The sequence below is a fragment of the Cygnus atratus genome, chromosome 3, assembly GCF_013377495.2.
Source record: "Cygnus atratus isolate AKBS03 ecotype Queensland, Australia chromosome 3, CAtr_DNAZoo_HiC_assembly, whole genome shotgun sequence".
Taxonomy (NCBI): domain Eukaryota; kingdom Metazoa; phylum Chordata; class Aves; order Anseriformes; family Anatidae; genus Cygnus; species Cygnus atratus.
In genome coordinates, this window is record NC_066364.1 from 65,037,515 (window position 1) to 65,056,603 (window position 19,089).

Here is a 19,089-nt window from a genome sequence, read left to right on the forward strand (position 1 = left end):
TTTTCCTGTGAAGTGCTCAAGGCTCCAGGTGTGGCTCCTACCCTTGACTTTGTACCAACAATCGTATCAGCTCCGGACTCTTTACTATGTCCTCACCTTAGAAACCAAATATCTTTTCTTTAAAAAAAAACACCTTTTACAAGTAATTTAATATACAGTCCTACTTTTTATCAGCTTTTCTAAACTTTCACATAGATGAAAGTGATTTAGGAACATAAGAATTGCAACAGAAGATCACGACTGTAGAAATGTCTCTCATTTCCTTGGGATACCATCTTGAATGTTTTAAAGAAATCTCTGAAAAGATATCAGAGCAAGAAGTGAAGTGTTCCTTAGTGCCCATTCTTTCCATAGCAATACACCTATGAAAAAGCAGGATCCACTGAAAGTGCTGAAGAAAAAAAAAATGTTTAAAACTTATTTATGGACCAAATTTTGATCTCAGATACATGGATATAAATGTTCATGTATTGTGACCAAGATCATTATTTTGCCCTGTTACAGCTATAAATCACCGCTATCATCTGTAAAGAACCCTTTCAAAGAAATATTAGAAATGCATTGTTCGCAGCAATATGCACTGAATGCCCTTTTATTGGGTTGCGCAAGGGAGGCAGAAGAGGGAGAATATTTGGCAGAGAAACAAGACGAAAATAACTTCTATCCTTTCTTCTTTTCTAAAAGCTCTTGTGAAGCCAACTGCCTTAATGGAAGTTCAGCAAGCCTGCCACAGGAAATGCAGTTCTGGTACGTCACACCTACAATAATAAGCTGCAGTTTCTGTATTTAACCTGTCTACATGACTCCAGACAATTGTTTCCCCTGCAGTTTATGGGATGACTTTAGAGCTGCCCGTTATGAGCTACAGTGAAAAGGCAATATCCAATTCTTATTTTGTCCTTTTTAACTGTCAATATTTCACTCGACTGCCTTTTTCTTTTATAAATGAATCCACTCCAATTTTTATTCCTTCTCCATTCCAACAGTCATGACATTTCCTTATGTTCCCTCGGCATGTTTCATTTCCACTGCATTTCATCTTCACTCCCCACATATCTCCACTTCACTTTATAGTCCACTGAAAAACAGTTTTCAAAGGTATTTACGCCTCTCATCTCCCTCCAAAATTAGCCACAGAGTGAAGCAGAGGATCTGATTCTAAGCAACAGGCTGAAAATCTCTGAGGAAACCTATAGCAGAATCATAAAAAGAACCAAGATTTTCCAAACTACAGTTTTAGCCTCAAAGACGCTCTTTCTCCCTCTCCTAAGTAAAATTATATATTAGGAAATGATTAAGAGGAATAGAAAACAGGTACTTAGTTGTCCTTTTTTGCTTTGAGAATTCTTCCTTTAGACCATCAAACACATTGTATGCACAAAAGCAAGAGTATATACAGCCAAGTTAATTCAGAGCACCTCCCCAAATACAGCAGCTGTATTAAACTAAGCAACCTACTTGGTGATGTTGCCGAAATACTACTTTATATACGAACCCCTTCCTGACATCACAGTGTTTAAACCAAATGCTGCAAAGTCAGCTCTTAACACTTTGCTTAAAATGTATTTGCCACTGCAAGATCTTCTTTGGCAGCAAAATCTTGGCTGAGATACAGCTCCGAAACACTGTACAATTCATCCTGCTGCCATCCATCTCACAAAAGAAAGCAGAAGAACTCAGTGAGTCATGTTAACAGACATAAGTACATAGAAGTGAATGTTATCACTGCTGGGAAACACTAACTTTGTGAGTCAGCTTCACATATTTCATCTACTTTCTTGTGAAAAGCAAGATCTATTCCGGCACACTTACAATGTGATTTATTTGGATTCCTAAGTAGCAATATTTACAGATTAATTGAAGTGCTCAGAGACATCTTTCATGTCTTGAAAAAGTCTCCCCTTCTGCTCTACAAATATACTCTTTTAATATCCCTGTGGAATGTACTTATACAAATATTTTCAGTTAATTTAGTACTTGTGATCTGCAGATTTCCAGCTGTAAAAAAAACACTAGTGATACTTCTGAACAAAATGTATCTGACAACTGATGGTCAGTGAAGAGCTGGCCAATTATGCCCTTGTTTGCATAGAATATATTACCTAAGAAAGCAAAAAGTTATATTACATACATTTTTGGTAGTATTAATCTTTTACGTAAGCAACAGCTAAAAGGATGGCGTATACTTACAGGCAAGATGGAAAAACTAACTGAGACTGTGAAAAAAATGGGCTACTTCTTTACTGGTCAAATAGCAGGCAGGCAATCATCTGTGCTTTTTTAAACATGTTCGGCAGCTGAAAATCTTTGCTTACCTTTGCTTACCATTACAGCATGACCCTCCTGACTTTTCACTCAGTCAAAATTAGGAGTTGACCTCCAGCAGTAAACTTTTTTTTTTTTTATCATCCAATTACCAATACAATTTTAAACAATCCTTTCCAAAGGAAGTCCTGTACCAGGACTTGTAATTTAACAGTAGGACAAGACAAAGGTACAGTGACAGAGCTCAGAGATGAAAAGACTCACTCTTCACAGGCACTGAAGTTAAGCAGGTGTTGTTCAAAAAGAAGTAGGGACATGGCAACACAGAAATAGAAGGAGAAAAGAAGAAAAGATAAGGCTGAGTATATTTCATATCCCAACTGAAATAATTCACATTCTAATATGGAGACTAAAACCAGATATATTTAGCTCCCATCACGTACAAGAAACTACTCTCATTTGTAGCTTGAAGAGCTTGACTTCAATAGCTGCATTCCTTTGCTATTACAACAGGATTAATTAGACTCCTATGAGGAAAAACAGGTCCAAGTGCCAAGAAAAAACAAACACAAATCCTCCATTTTTAATTGCATTAACAAATTGATATACATCTCCATAGAAATGCCTAATTAATTCCACAAGAAACAAAACAAACAAAAAGCCCACATTCATTTAAAAGACTAGACGGGCATGGAGTTTTAAATTACGACACAGAAATCTTTCAGACTGCAGCCACCTCTTCAGATCAATCTTGCATCATATTCCTTGAGCCATAAAATGGTAGGTGATCTATAAAAAGATACACATGTACTGGTCTAAATAAGCCAGTGCTTATACCACCATTGCCTTCGGCAGATTCCTTGATTAAGCACTAAGTTATATGAAAATCAGTCTTGTCATTCCTCCAAGTCAAAATTAAGGTTTACTCTGAGACCACGAGATCAAGTCTTATACAGCTTTCCTTAATGAACACAGAAAAAGTTTGAACTATACCATGTTTTAATACCACTAACCTTTTGTTTTAATGCATCCTTTTCATCAGTGGATTTGATGTCTGCTGTGCAAGGTACTATTACCTTCGAATCAGTGACTGCAGTCCTGTGCCTAAAACATGCTATTTCCATTAAAATTCCTGTAGGCAGCATAATAGCAAAACCTTTGCTAAATCAAGATTCCCAAACTGTACAGAAAATTAAAGTAATGACAATAAATATTCCTTACTATTCCTTACTAGTTGAAGTTCAAGGACTGCTTCTGCAAATCTTTTTCCATGTGAATTACACAATTAAAGGCAATTGGGCATTATAGCAAAGACTAGGAATCTGCAGTTTCAGATGGCAATGATTAATCACTGTTTAAATATGATCCTTCAAAAAAAAATTGAGAAATCAGAGTTTGCCTTGGATGATTGCAGTAAAAAAAAAAAAAAGAGACAATTATCTTCAGGCAGCTAAGAATGTCAGACAAAACAAAAGCAAAAAAAAAATCCAAAAATGCTTAGACTATCACTTGGCAGTACGCTTTTGGCACAGCATAGAAAAAGAAGTAGATCTCTTCCAGACTACACATAACAAGCTGCAATTAGCTTTGAAATGTTAAGGAACTGGACAACTTTAGCCATTTGGTGCTACAGCATGCCAGCACTGTCTGGACATTTTTATAATCTTAGTCATACAGATGGTCACTTACCACATTTAAGCTGAAGCTCTCCTAAACAGCCATAAGCATCCATGAGTTTTTCATATTGTCCTTTAATTGCATCCTTTTCTTCTGGAGCTGAGATACAAAAGAAAAGACAGCAAACGTTAGTGTTCTGGTCCTTATCAAATTTTAAGATTGCTGTAGTCTACACCAATCCATCCCAGCTGATCTCAGTCAGAAAAAAAAATTACATTAGTAGAGCTAAAATGCTGCAAAAACACAGCATGTGTTGTTTTAATGTTTAAGAACATTAAAAAGCAATGGGACAGAAGCATATAGCCTCTCCTCCCACCAACCTAGAAAAAAGAAGGGCACGCACTACTTTTCCAGGACACACAATTATTAGTAATGCCCTAATTCTACGGTGGAGATGTTAGCAGATGCCACACTAGTTTCACAATGTGTAAAGGAATGTATACATATATTTAAACTTTACACTGTTCAAAAACAAGAGCAACAACAAAAAATTGCCTGGCCATGAACTAAAATATAATATATCTTTTCCTGATGTACAAAAAGAGATGGTTTCTGTTTCCAGATTCTCACAGCATAATTTCAAACAGAATCAGAATCTTTTATGCAAGATAACATAATTTGATGTAGGCAAATCGGATGCTGATTTCTAGAGGAACTAAACTTATATCTCAATCAAGTAAGAACTAACTGTTTAAAAATAAATAAATAAAATTAGAGGATCAAATGCTGTTGTAAGATTTGTGTATTTCTGCAATAAATGACTTCAATGGGCACAAGCTGAACACTTAGATTGACTGAATATTAAGCCAGAACATGCCTCAAGCTTGTCACTGCTACTTTAGGGAAAAATCAAGTACATCCTGAACCAGTAAGCCTGCATTTTGTACATATTTCCTAATGAGGAGCAAATTTAGCCTCATGAATGAGTAAAACAAGACTGTGACCCTCAAACGTCCGTTTACTTCTTGACTGCAAATAAACAGACACATGGTTCTTTCACAGGTTAGCTAACGCTTTAAAATCTTATGCTCCTTGCAAACTTCAGCAGTTAAAAAAATTTAAAACCCCCTGGCCGATAAACGACAAGCTGAACTGCTCGCAGAGGATGACAGCAAATAAAGAAGCAGGCTTTTCTTTATGAACGTCAAGAGGCAAAGTAGCTCAGTGAGAAGCATGGAAAAGAAATAAGTATCTCATCTCTGACATTTTGAAGTGAAGGCAAGGACGCTTCCACTTGCACAATTCCTGTAGAGTCCTTAGTAGAGGCAACCCCCAAAGGAAATGAAAACGCATTTGTCTCTGTTTTTGCATCTGTGTTGAATAAGGAAGAGTTGTTAATTCTTTTCTCAATTTTATTTTTGCCACCAGACTTTCACAATCTATTTTGCATTCTTACAAACACTGAGTGAATCACACAAACCCAGCAAAATGTTGATACCACACACACCAGTGAAGTGAAACATAAGCAACAGGAAGCAAATAAAGGGATTTTTATTGTTTAATGTAAACCTCTGGAGAGCAACAGTTTAAATATTCAGTAACAGCATCTCTTAAGAGCTGAGACTCTGAAAGCTCACTTCAGACAAAACTTCTGCAACAACAGTTAAGATAGAGTGTCTCATCAAAAAAATAAAAAAAGATTGTCAGGCCTTTCTTATGTATTAAATAAAAGACAAGAGGTTAAAAAAGTAATGTCTCTCTGTCATATTCAGTAACTAGAAAAAAAGCAGCAAAAAGATACTGATATTTTTCTTAAATTTGTTCTCCTCTTTCAAACTCTATAGTTTGAAAGAAAAAAAGAAAAAGCATACACTAAATTCTTGCTCCAAACATTCCACCTTTAGGAAGAAATAGGGAATGACAGAAATAGTGAGAGATTTAGATCTCAGACTGATGCAGGACCTTGCAAACCTTCAGGCTAGGCACAACCTGAAAGCATTTAAGAGACATCTTGAAAGCACAGCAATACTCTTCAAAATAAAATTACGAGTTGGAAAGCTGGCCATTAACATGCCTGGTAACCACATGATCCAAAAGAACAGAATTTGTGGAAATAAGCAACACAAAAGTCATGCAGCTAATGGCAAGAAGCACCTGACACTGGCATGTACAGAAGCCACCAAAGTTTCCTTGGTCAAGCCAGCAGCATCACATGCACATCAGCTCTTGGCACGGCACTTCTCCAAGGGCAGACAAACAAACAGCTGGGTTTTGCCGACAGCGGCACAGAAACAGGCTGTGTCCTGGGCAGACCAGTTAAAAGAGGATTTACCAGCCCAGCAGCATCGGTCAGGGCATCAGTACCAGAGGAGCTGCCTGAAAGAGAGGAGCAGGCTCCCAGTGCAAAGCTCTGGGAGGACTCTGGGCTCTGCTGGCTCTTTTTCTGGCTGGCTAACAACTCACCAAAATTTCTACCACATAGCAGATCCTGTTATTTATTCCGGGTTCATTTTGCTCCTAAACCAATTTGGATTCAGAAACCAAAGAAGGGACAAAGGGATCTTCCCCCCACCACCTCTGTGTGCCCCCTGGAGAGCAGCGCGCTCCTCAGGCCTCACCCAGCACGCAGACAGCCCACAATATGTTACTGCGCAGAGACCAAACTTTTGTGTGGAAAAAAAAGAAACATAATCTGTTATAGAAACTGAAGACTCTGGTCCCATTATACACCCAGGTGCTTCACGAACTCCTGAGATGCACTTTGATCGCTGCCCTTCTGCTTGGGCCAGGGCCCAGGCCCCGCGCAGCAGGGGTCAGGCACAGTGCCCCCCCGGCACAACCTTCAAAATGGCCCCTCGAGGTCCAGGGGGCTCGTTCCTCCCTCATGCCCCCCAGCTTGGCCTGGTCTCACTCTGTGCCCTGGTGGTGGGCAGGTCAGAGCACGGTGCCTTCCCTCCAAGTGCTGGGGAGCCCTAGATGGATCCGCACGTATCCCAGCCCATCTTTGTCTTTTTGGAGGGAGGAGGAGGAATCCCCAACAACCACTATAAAAAATGTTACACTGAAAGGATGACCGAAGCCTGACTTTAAAGAACATTGCAGATGGCTTGAGCCAATTTCGTAGCTTATTATTAAAGAGAACTATTTAAAAATCTATAAAATTTCTTAAAGAAATCTAAAGTTTCACCAAAACCTGGCCTTAAGCATCTCCTAGACTATTTGCAAGCAATGCTAGGACAATAGAGACGGCATCAGAAAGCAAGTGACTAGAAACAGAACAAAGCTAGCCTATGTGCTATTGCCTTCGCTGAACAAATAGCAGAGGTAAGGGGAAAAAATACTACAGAAGGATTGTTGACACATAGGGAGAATATAAAGCATATTGGACGAGGCTGAACAATATTGTAAACACTGCCTTAGTGACAACATTTGACAGCTGGGTATGTCCAAAGACAAAGGTCTTTTCTAATCAGTAACAAAAAAAATATTATGTGTTTTTCTGTTGAAGTTTCCATTGTCAGAGTTTTCATTCTGTAAGGGCTTTCACAAAAGGCCTGAAATGCAGAGGCAATGAGTGCTGTCTGCCTAAAAACCTAGGACAAATAATGGAGGTCTAACTACATTCTACTCACAGGTAAAATCCTTCCTTTTTCAAACAATGGAAATATATATATATATTGTTAGTGGAAGTAGGTGCTACAGAAGTTATTGAAATTTACCATGAAGATGTCTACTTGGAGGACAAGTTGAGTTTTCCAAATACATGGTGCATTTGTTTATTGCTTAACAATGGCTTCAGGTACTACAGAGTACACCTGGTAATTACCAAACTTCGCCAAAAGCTTCCCACTGATACTTTTTAGCAATCTTTCCTTCCACTAAACATATAATTGAGTATCCACCCTTCTGCACTAATTACAACTGTGTTGTGTGTTCATAACAGCATTAGAGAACTGCACACAGTGTGCATTCCTCAAGTGCTTTTTTAATGTTAATTATTTAAAATCTCCTGATGTAAATTATATATAAGGTTAGCATCTTAGGTGAAATTATTAACTCTTGCAAAACAAAAGGTGCACAATAATTCAATAAAAACAAGCTATAATAAACTCAACTGAAAGTGACCTTTTTCCAAGCATAAAATGTTTCAGAGCCAAAGGAAAACACCACGAGAAGACATATACCTGCTATCCAAGTGCGACTTCCTGCTTAGACAGGCTGCAAATTCGATTTAATGGCTAGCAGGAGCTGGCCAGGCATATGCAGCTTCCTTTATCCAACCCTTCCTTAGGGCTCATCTCCCAGGCTTCAGCAGGAACCACCAGGGCTCTCAGACATGCGGTGCCCAGGAAGCTCCGTGACTGCAGGAAGGGGGCAGAAAGGTACCACCAGCCCAAGCCGAACATTAAGGACAGACATAGAAACCTAAAACTTCCAGGTAAAACCACAGAAAGAGCTCTTTAATAAAAAAAGCCTGGGACTGGCTTACAGATGCTGGTTCTTCCCTCTTTTTTCAGCCTGACTCTGGAAATATTTAGACACCTGCTTAGCCGTAGGTACAGCCATGCATACATGCTCTGAAGTGTTTGTAAGTATTTGTAGAGCCCAATTGGATTGACGTGACAAGGGTATCAAGGAGCTTGTTTCCTTTATTTGTGCTTCTTTCAGCATTTTGGTGACAGAGGTGTGAATTTTTATGAGAATGAATAAATGCATAATCAAACAAGTTTCATATACAAAAACACTTGAGAAAAAAAATATATACACTATGTCCAGCATAATAACCTAGAAATACGTTCAACGTCTGGTGTTATATGAGTTCAGATCATTAACTTGCTTCCAGCTCCTGTTTTCTGTCATCCTCGGACAAACCCAAAGCCCTTTGTTGTATTTTCATTTACGTTCATAGTCTTTCACTGCTGAAGTCTTCCCATTCACATCCAATCCAAGCTATGTAGGCATTGTGCAAGTCAGGCTGGATTATGTAATAGCATATACATCAAGCAACATAGGGTTGGGAAGAAGTCTGTGGGCAGACTTACAGTTAAGAGAGTCTGGATGTTCTAAATGTTAAGCAATATTTTTTACCATATATATTTCCTAGAAAGTGTACTGCCTGCTTGAAAACATTGCAAACAAATCAAAAAAGGAGCATTTTGAAAAGGTTGGTTCACCAGCTTTCTATATTAGATGGAAAACACTGTTTCTAGTAAGGGATTATATTTTCATACCTGTATATTAATATATTTATTCACAGCCAAAAAAGAAAGGGTTTAAAAAAAAAAAAAAAAAAAAAGGTTTGTACTGGCCACTCCTGTGGTCTGCAGGCAGTCAAGAACATAGAGATAAGTCTCTAAGTCATTCCCCTAGAACTTGACCATGTGGTTCCTGTTATATATCACATATATTAACACAGAAACATTGACAGTGTAACCCAGAAAAGCAAGGCTTCTGTCAAGCAGATTATTTCTAGTGCATGGTTTGTAGGAATCCACAAACAGGAAAAGTTTGAACACCACTAAACCACAGAAAAATTTATAATTTTTTTTTCTTTTTACAAATTTTAGTAAGTTTTAGAAATACAAATATAATAAGGAGACTAGTTATATAAATATCCTGGCATAAGAGTAAAATGAGTCATGCTGTACGGCTCATTGTTTTTGATAGCACACAGAAATATATTCACAATATGTTTGCACAAGTATTAATGTTTGATTTCAAAAACCCCGCTCAGTGATATATTTGTACATATAATTACAAAACTAAAACTAATTGTAAACATTGAATGTACACACAGCACAGAAACGGCTTTCTGTACAATAAAGATCCGTAGGTAAATACCTGCCACTTCCTGGTTTTGCATCCCTGCCCCACAAGGCTATGCCCTGATTTCCCCCGGCCCTAGCAGGGAACCACACAGCTCTACCTGCAACCGAGGCGGCAGGGGAGGCACGAGGCTGCTCTGTGGAGCACTTCTCTTGACTGCATTTCACCTGCTACAATAAAGTTAAATACCTATATTTTCAGCACTCTAGCTTTAGTATACATTTCAGTTCATCTATGAAGTGTTAAAACTGTAACGTGTTGAAAGTAGCACAGCATTTTGAATCTATATTCCCCCTTGTGTAAGCAAAAGCTTCTAAATCAACGACAATTTTTCCTCAATCTTCATGACTGTAAGTTTCTTCTGTAACAGAAGCTACTTATTGATGTTCTAGTTCAGCGAATTCCTGGAAGAATTGTTTATGCTGTCACCCATCCTTCTGGACAGGTCTAAAGCCTTAGGGTTGCAAAATAAAGCCTCTTGCAAAATGTACTTTTAAATGCAAAACAGTAAGTTTTACCCTACAGCGTCATCATGAGAAGAGGAAGGGAAAAAACCTACTGTCCTTAAAAATACTGTTTAACTGAAAATTGTGTGGCCATCATATTGCATCACTATTCAGAAATGTTAATCTTCTACTGAGGTGTTTTATGGCCAGTAACAACCTAAAGCCAGTCAAAACAGAATTCGTGTTGTTTCTGTTGTCACCCTGGCTGTGGAGTTTCTTCTTTGCAATTCTTGTAAATTTACCATCACAATACCTACTGCTGTTTTTCCCTCCTTTTCTGGTCCTTTGCTTCATAAAGAGAAGAAATGAATTAAACAGGCTCAACTGGATAAACTAGCTCTTCCCACAATACAGGAACAAACCCAGGCAGGAAGAGAAACTAGATGAATTAAAATGGCAAAGCTATTAACACGGAGTAGGTTGGGTGCCAATGCATAAATGATTACAGTTATCTCAAGAGGTGAGATTGGACTTTCAAAAGGCATGAGAAACAAGCCTTTACACTAGCCACCATACAGATCATTACTTCAAAATTCATGTAGCAAATTAACGTGTATTTTAAAAGAAACTGTATAAGTTCTCTAATCACTTCTAGCTATGGCTATTTAGATGAAGGATAGCAACACTGGGAAAGAAATATCTATTTTAAGTTGGTGATTCCTTAAATTAGTAAGATTACAAATAATCTTCCCAACTACTGGTCATACAAATGGCTTGGGGTCGCTAGATGAACGCTGGTCTCTCAGTATTATTCATGCACATTGGCTTTAGATGGTGGAATTGCTTTGGATGTATACCAGAATAACAAAAGCCAGATCAAAATTCATTGATGTCAATGGAGAGTTTTAATGTCAAAACGTTTTTGGACCAGGGGAAGTGAGTAAAATGCTGGTCAGTACTACCAGACCTATCGCTTTGACAGTTCACTTAAAACTGACGGCAAAACATATAGAAAAATGTAACACATTTTTCTGCAGATTAATGTCCACCGTGACCAATGAATCTAACAAGAAACTGAACCCTCAACGTACCACACAATATAACATTCCCATAACAATTAAAAAAATGCAGGCTGTGACAATAACAACATATTTATCAGGACACTTCAAAAGATTTGCACTCTTGGAGCTTGTTCTCATGCAAATCATTGGCCTCCCGTACAGCTTGTTGGTTTTCCCCGTTCATATAAATCCTAACACCTGGAAATGGGGCATTTTGGCCTGGATGTCCTGCCACCGCCTGCCATGGAAGATCTGATTCAGCTTCCTCGTGCCCTGTTGCTCTCCTCAGTGATCAATGTGACCGGCATTGCACAAACCACAACGTACGGACAGTTTTTACCACAAAACCCACGGTTTAAGCCTCACCCCTTTCCTTTGAGCTGCCTGAACACAGACCCCCTCCACACCACAACCAGCGGCACCACTGCAGGCGCAGGTAAGCGCTACGTGCCAAACCATTGAACCTGGCACGACCGCGACACCTTCCCCTGCATTTTTCGTGCCCAAACACTCTCAAATCACCCCATTTTTCTGCGCTACCGCTGCATTAACTCCTGGGCGGCAGGTGCCGAAGCCCAGGACCAGACAATTCCCAGGACGCCCGTGAGCGCCTTCCACTGCCCGGGCAGAGAGCAGCAGGCCCGGGGGAGGGCTGTGAAGGGCCAGGCTCTGCCGTGAGCGGCTCGGGACGAGTGCCCCGAGCCCGGTGCCCACACAGGGCCCCCACGCGTGTACCGGGCCCCCCGCGTGTGGCGCACCGGGTCCCCGCCCGCCCCGCCGGGCACTTACTGAGCGCCGCCACGGTGCCGGCCTCCAGCAACAGGCAGTCCCTGCGGCTGCGAGCCTCCAGCAGGGCGCTCGGCCCCGGCTCCTGCTTCCAGAGCAGCCGCAGCCCTTTGCTCAGCGCCATGGGGGCCGCTGGGCACGGCGGGGGAGGCTCGGTGCCCGGAGGCCGCCCGCGGCAGGCGGTCACCTCGGCGGGCCGCCGGGAGGCGCCTGGCGGAGAGCTGCCGGCTGCCGGTCCCCCGCCGAGTCCGGGATCGCCCTTCCCTTCTTTTCCCTTCCCCTCCCCTCTTCCCTTTCTCTTCCCACCCACGGTCCCTTGGAAACTTTCGAGAGTCAACTTTGTCCCTCCGGCTCCCGGCAGCTCCTCCTCCTCCTCCTCCCCCGGGACAGGTAGGAGCCGCCGGGACGGGGAGGAGGAGCGGCGGCCGCCACCGCCCCGCTGCCCTGCCCGCAGCCCTCCGTGTGTCCTCGGGCCGTTTGCCCCCCGTGAAGCCGGGGACAAGCGAGGGGCCCTGGACGCACCGCAACCGTCTCCCCCGCCGGTGCGGGAGGCTCAGGCCGCTGCCCCGGGTCGGCTCCGTTCCCCCGCCGCTTCCAGGGCGGAGCGGAGCGGCCGGGCCTGCCCCGGCATGGCGGTGAAGCCATCCCCGCCTGCCCGTCACGTCGCGCCCCGCAGGCACGGAGGGCTGCGGCCGGGCCTCCAAAACGCCGTCCTGCCGGCTGGCAGCAGAGCTTTTGGGGTTGGAAGGCGCCGTTTTCCCTTTTGACTTGAATAACGATCAAAAACAGTGCCCCTTCGTGTAAAAATACTACTTTTTTTTCTTTAGTTTCGCAGGATTCCTGTCACAAATCTGTGCTGAAACTGTAGAGGATGAAGTATTTGCAGAGTTCAGCCATAAGGAATAGATCGACGAGGTTAGGCACACATACGCAAGTACGTGCAGATGAGAGACGATCTGATGTGCTTTCTATCAGAAAGAGTAATCTTGTTTATACGCAGATGAAACAAGTGTGATGAGTGAAAGCACGCAGCTTGCCCAAAGTCTGGGGGTCTTGGAGGATGTAAGAAAGAGTGCGAATTAATCACGTGTACTTTTAAACAGAAAAGAGAGACATGGCTTTCTTAAAGCTGACTTATGGAAAAAGCACAAGAAGAATCTGTTTACATCTTTCACCGTGAATTCTTTTCATAGAGAAAAGTGCCTACTAGAGATAAAATGCTGAAAGAATCACTTAAATAATCAGAGATGCCAAAGACAACTGTATCGTATGATTTTAAAAAGTTGCCCTGGATCATTCACTTATGTGTTTAAAAATAACAACAACAACAACAAAAAGTCTTTTTTGATGTTTCTTTTGCCCTTGAGGAATGATGCTTCATCATCCTCTGTAAACTCCATTATGAGAGTAAACCATCACTTTGAGGGCACTGGCATGTCACTCTTGCCCATGTTTGTAATTCATTAGCAGTTTTTGTCAGTAGGGCTTTTTGCAGCAACTCACAAGAACACATCATTCTCCTAGTTAAGTTAATTTTCTTCATAGAGGTGTATAGAATGCTGTGTTTGGGATTTTTTATGAAGGTGTTGATGATAACATATGAAAACATACTGATGTTTTTTGGTTGTTGCAGAACACTGATTGCACAGTCAAGGATTTTTCAGCTTCTCATGCTGCCCTGCCAGTGAGGAGGCTGGGGGTGCACAAGGAGCTAGCGGGGAGGAGACACAAGTTGGACAGGGAACCCAGAATAACCAGAGGGATGTCCCACACCATGTGGTGTCATGCTCAGCAATACAAGCTGGGGTAAAAAAGGAGGGGGACATTCAGAGTGATGATGTTTGTCTTTCCAAGAAACCATGACATGATGAGCCCTGCTTTCCTGGAAGTGGCTGAACACCTCCCTGTCAATGGAAAGTAGCAAACGAATTCCTTGTTTTTCTTTGCTTGTACACCACAGCTTTTGCTTTACCTAGTGAACTGTCTTTATCTCAACCCACAAGTTTTCACACTTTTGTGAGATGTGGTGAGAGACCACATCCCAGCTGGGGAGAGTGAGAGAGCAGCTGGGTGGTGCTTAGCTGTCTGCTGGGGTTAAACCACAACAATACGTAATTAACAATACGTAATTAAGGATTATTAAAAAAGCATGTTGTCAGAGTTGTTGAACAAAATACTAGAAGTGAAAGAACTGGTGCACCTTGGATAATAGTGTTTTCAGCACCTCAAATGCATGTGAGGAAATGAAGATATGAGAGGAAAACTCAGATGAAGGTGGAAAAATGGACCCCCTTAGCAGCATAAATGACAAAGCTCATTAAAAGAATCCTTTTAATTAAATTTAATTAAAAGAATTAAAAGAAACCTGCTATGATCAGACCTTTTTGGAGGGTTCTGGGTATAAAACATCCAAAGTACAGAAAGATGTGTTTTTAAAGGAGTGATGTCACAATTACTGAAAAAGCAGTAAGTCAGTTAATTAGATATCTCACAGGTCAGTTGCCTTAGAAACATCACAGAATGGTTGAGGCTGGAAGGGACCTCTGGCGGTCGCCTAATCCAATGCCCCTGTTCAAGCCGGGTTACTGAGAGCAGGCTGCCTAGGACCATGTCCTTTTTTTTTGAAGACTCCAAGGACAGTGAGGGGCTTGATTGATATACAAGGGGGGCATGCAAAGGTTTTCTTTGTTTTATGGTAGACAAAACCTTTTCATCTAACCAAACCAAACGTCACTCAACACAAAAATCCATATTTAAGTGAAAATATTGAGATTAATGGCTCACCATTTAGGTGATGTTTGGAGCTGAGTTGTCTTTTGCTGTGGAGCTTTTATATGTGAGTAATGTAGAAACTGATTAATTCCTGAGCTGAGGAGTCCCCCAGGTGAAATCATTCTCTTTCCCAGAACAGCTGTTTTCACATGGGCCATAAACCTTTACTGACTCCTTGATATTTTTTTATTTCATCTTCCTTTCTCAGTGAACTTTTCCTTTTCTTTAATCATTTGCTTTGATAGTTTCTTCATATTAGTTTCTCTGACACTCTTCACATTCATGTCTTTTTTTTTGTAATCACTTTTTCTACATCTGAGCAGCCACAAATATTTTGCATCATTATCTGAATGTTCTCATAGCTAAATATTGGGAGGTGATGTTCTGATGTTTCTGCTGCCTCTAGCTGACAGAAGCAACAGGTCAGTGGGTGAACTCTGCTGTTCTGCATGCAGGGAACAGCAGGAGTGTTTGAAGAGTGGATTATCTCTTGGCAGCAGTAACACTCCTTTGCTCTCCTGTTTTCCTTCCAACTCCATTTGTAAGTCCTGTATCTACAGGAGAGGGAGGGAAATCCTTCTATCGATCTCCCTATCAGGCAGGGAGGAATTCTTAAGATCTCTTGTTTGCTGACCACAGTTATGTGAAATGCAATTCAAACAAAATTGCAGCACTGATATGTTAGAAGGCTAGCCTCTGTGGTAGAAGGAAAGCGTTCAACTAATAAAGTTTGCTTCCTGTTAACTCACCTGTTGCGAACTGTGTTGAATATATATATACTGTATGTACATGGATTTTTAAGCCTAGTTCTTTTGCTGTAATTAGAAATTCAGATGTTACCTCAGCTGCCATGGGCAGCTGTGATTTCTGAACACTTCTACCTTCTAAGTCATTACTCAGTTCGCTCTTATTTTCAATCCCTTCATCTCCCCAACTGCTTGTTTACCTCTGAAACTTGCTATGCATTTAATGACTTCCACTCCTAGGTCCTTATGGAAATGGATGTTTACGAGGCCTGGCTAACCACCTTGATGACAGAGTCCTGCGTGCTGATTAGCAGGTGGCTTTGAACATCGGTCCAGAGACACGGATCACGTACGTTGATCAGAAGGGCACAGAAGGGGAACAGCAGAGGTGTTAAATATCAGAGTGGAGCAGAATTGGGGAGAGCTGGTTGTGTTATGCCTAGCTGTCTACTAGGATGTCTGGAAGAGCTGTGTGAACTCCATATTCTAGGCTTTGGGGCATGGAACAAATGAATGTCCACGTATTCATTTGTCTTTATGTGCTATCGAGCGATCTATGCAAACAGGGAGACTTGCCTACAAAAATGCTGGTATACAGTAGAAACAAATAAAAAACAGTGTGGAAAAAGAAGCAATGGTAATTCTTTTTAAAGCTCTGAAACCAAATATCAAAGATTACTTGTGAGGGCATTTCCTGGAGACTTACGGCCACCTGACATGTGGTCCCAAAGGGCCTTAGTGATCACAAATTCCTCAGGAAATGTGCGCGCCTGCAAGGTCATTGAAAATATTTTGGGTTTTGCCTTTTTCCGAGAAACTTGTGACTACACAGAGCAAAGAAGAAATAGGGGAAATATCTCAGCCTAGCTTTTCCTGCATGACATCTGAAACAATAAGTTTGTGTTGCTAATATGCAAAACCTTTTATTGTTTTCACATTTTCTGGTTAATATTGGAGTAACTTATTTTAAGCTGAGTTTGCCACAGAGAAGAATTTGTAGGCTGAAGTGCTCAAGTGTTGCTCTGAAAGTAGCTGTGGGTTTTTCTTGTCACCTCTTACATTCCCAGTGAAACTGAGAGAAGAGGTTTCTATTCTAGTTGGTTACGCTTGTCTTGCCTGTGTAAAGAACTTTGTGTGCAAAAGACATCTGGTACTTTGTTACAGAAAAAGTTTGATATACTTTGAGCTAGGTCACCGTTTCTCGACAAAGTCAACAACATCTCCTTTAAAATAACTGTGGGAAGTGTAAGAAGCACACGCGATAAATTAGCATGCTTTATTTGTCTGTTTAGAAGCTGACAAGGAACATTTGACCTTGCCAGGAGCGTAAGAGGAGTGATGCAGAGACACTTTCTTCACTTAAGACAGTGGCAGTATTTTCCACTTGCCACTCTTTTACAGCCTTTCCCAACGAGGGTCCCTTACTCCTCACCCCTGCAGTCTGTGATCTTCACAGCAGGAAAAAGAAACTAAATACTAATATTTTTGTATTGGTATTACCCTTTAACAAATTATTTGGAATGGAGAGGGGTGGGTTAATGAAGCAGACCTGATCTTCCAGTTTAGCAGAACACTTAAATGTATGCCTAGCTTTAACTATGTGAGTAGTTTAAATCTCACAGCGCCTTTCTTGGGTGAGACTTGTCAAGTGAACAAACATTGCAGGTTCAGCTGCTGAAGGTGGTTGGACTGGAAGCCAACTGGCTTTAGACTCAGCCTCTCTGGCCTCAGGCTGTACTTCCAGACTGGCAGAGGACTGGGCTGTGAATTCAGGCTCTGAACTTGTACCAGCAGTGGCTGAGGGATGCTCTGGTGGAGTGCTGACCGTTTTGTAAATGCTGCTAATGAAAAAGCTGTGTGTGAAGTGTTGTTGGGAGGTCAGTGGAATTTCTCACCTCCTCTTCCACTTACTTGTAGTTTAACTGTGTGCGTGCTAAATCAGAGATCTATCTAGCAAGGCAGGCATTGCATTTGCAGAGACTAGCCTTTTCTTAAGATACTATTTTCAGTAACAGCAGCTGTTTTAAATATTAACGTTCTTCATCCCAAAACTATGTGCAGATGAGCAGCATTAGTCAGGCGGCATTTTTTCAGGCAGTAATAGTGACCAGACAACCAGATACAAATGTTATTCTTTCTTCCAGACGGACGTGCTTATGATTAGTTGTAGGTACTCCTCTCTCATGTTCAAAGGACTAGGAAGCCACAAAGTTTTCCACAGCTTCTTGCCTAGTCTTCTGGAACTCCTTATAGGAAAACCAAGATGCTTGGTAAAATAGAAAGTTCAGATTTAAAGCGAACTGCTCAGTATCTGTGCGGACAGAGATGTCGCATGTAAGTTGGCACTTTTTTCTGGTGAGCAAAAGGTCTTTTTTATCTTCTGTCAAATTGTGCACACTTCTGTTGAACGTGAACAGCGATAGCAGCTTTGTGATTACCCATATCAAGGTGTATGGTATTGATAAGGCATAGGAGGCCTCCCTCTTGTCCGTGAGCCAACTATGAAGAAAATTTCAGAGAGAGGCAATCGCAGACTGCCTGTTGTGGCATTTCTCTTGTATATGGCACATACCATTGTTACAGAGAACTGGAGGAGACAAACCGCTGGCCCAATGCAGCGAAGTCATGCCTAAATTCATTCCTAAATAAGAATTGAACTGTTCTATTAATTCTCCCTATTTGTAGGAAGGAAGAATAGAGATTTCCTGGTTGTTTAGAATCCGTGACTTTCATTGTCTTGAGGTGTTATAGCTAGCTAAACAAGCAGGTGAATACAAGGGTAGAAAATGCACAGATACAACTAGAAGCTGATTATTATATAGAAGATTAATGTACATGTAAATAATTGAAAAGAACAGAAAACAAACTTGTATTTTTTTAGACTAACCAAGTCATACAAAAATTGGAAAAGTTGAGGAGAAAATAAAGCCAATCAAGTCACAGCAGGGTTTCATATATACAAGGTTGATTTTCATGGCATAGTATGTGATTTCTTGAGAAAATGTTAGCTTCTGATGCCTTTCACTGTGATTCATATGTAAATGAATTATGTTAACACAAGAGTCTTCCATTAGTTGTCGTTGGGTAATACAGAGGCTACCCATCAGAAAAGAGGAGTATAAAGAGCAGATGGGTCCTCCAGTGAGGCACTTAAAAACGAGGGATGGGAAGAGAGGGCAAGGATAACGGAGCTTCCATGCTCAATATGTAATTCTAATTCATGTTAATTTATTTAAAGCTTATTTACAGTCTGCCCTCAGTGCAATTGGACGTTTGAGGGAGCATATATTCTAAGAATTTCAGTGTATAAGCATTAGTGGGAGTTGTTTGAACATTTGTGAGGATAATTGGGCATTTATTTTCACTTGCTTGCTATTTACATTTGTAGCATGTTCTAATAGGATTTTGTTAGTTAGGTGAGCACATCTTCTGTGTCCACAGAAATGTATATATAAAAGCAAGGAAACTGATATTTTAAAGTAGTCTTGAGCCAGTCTTTTTTTTCTTGCACACATAACACAAAGATAAAGTAAAACTAATCTTTTTTTTTTTTTTTTGAACAGAAATGAC

The 19,089-nt window shown here is 41.0% G+C and overlaps 1 protein-coding gene and 1 long non-coding RNA gene across 5 annotated transcripts in view; one reads left to right on the forward strand and one right to left on the reverse strand.

The window, feature by feature from the left end:
* Window positions 1–12,383, reverse strand: part of SYNJ2 (synaptojanin 2) — a 64,275-nt gene extending 51,892 nt beyond the window's left edge. Inside the window, exons 1-3 of one of the 4 annotated variants that reach the window (XM_035538605.2) lie at window positions 12,005–12,321; window positions 3,955–4,041; window positions 3,279–3,397 (exon numbers count right to left, since the gene is read on the reverse strand). In XM_035538605.2, coding sequence (XP_035394498.1) covers window positions 3,279–3,397; window positions 3,955–4,041; window positions 12,005–12,125 — 327 coding nt within the window. In that variant the 5' untranslated portion in view covers window positions 12,126–12,321. Of the gene's footprint in view, window positions 1–3,278; window positions 3,398–3,954; window positions 4,042–12,004 lie in introns of those variants that run through there. The other 3 variants (XM_035538606.2, XM_035538607.2, XM_035538608.2) reach the window with 3 other exon arrangements.
* Window positions 9,491–16,388, forward strand: LOC118243966 (uncharacterized). The gene is made up of 3 exons (XR_004777403.2): window positions 9,491–11,651; window positions 12,829–12,935; window positions 15,760–16,388. It is a non-coding gene; the product is annotated as an uncharacterized LOC118243966 (long non-coding RNA).
* The last annotated feature ends 2,701 nt before the right edge of the window (window positions 16,389–19,089 follow it).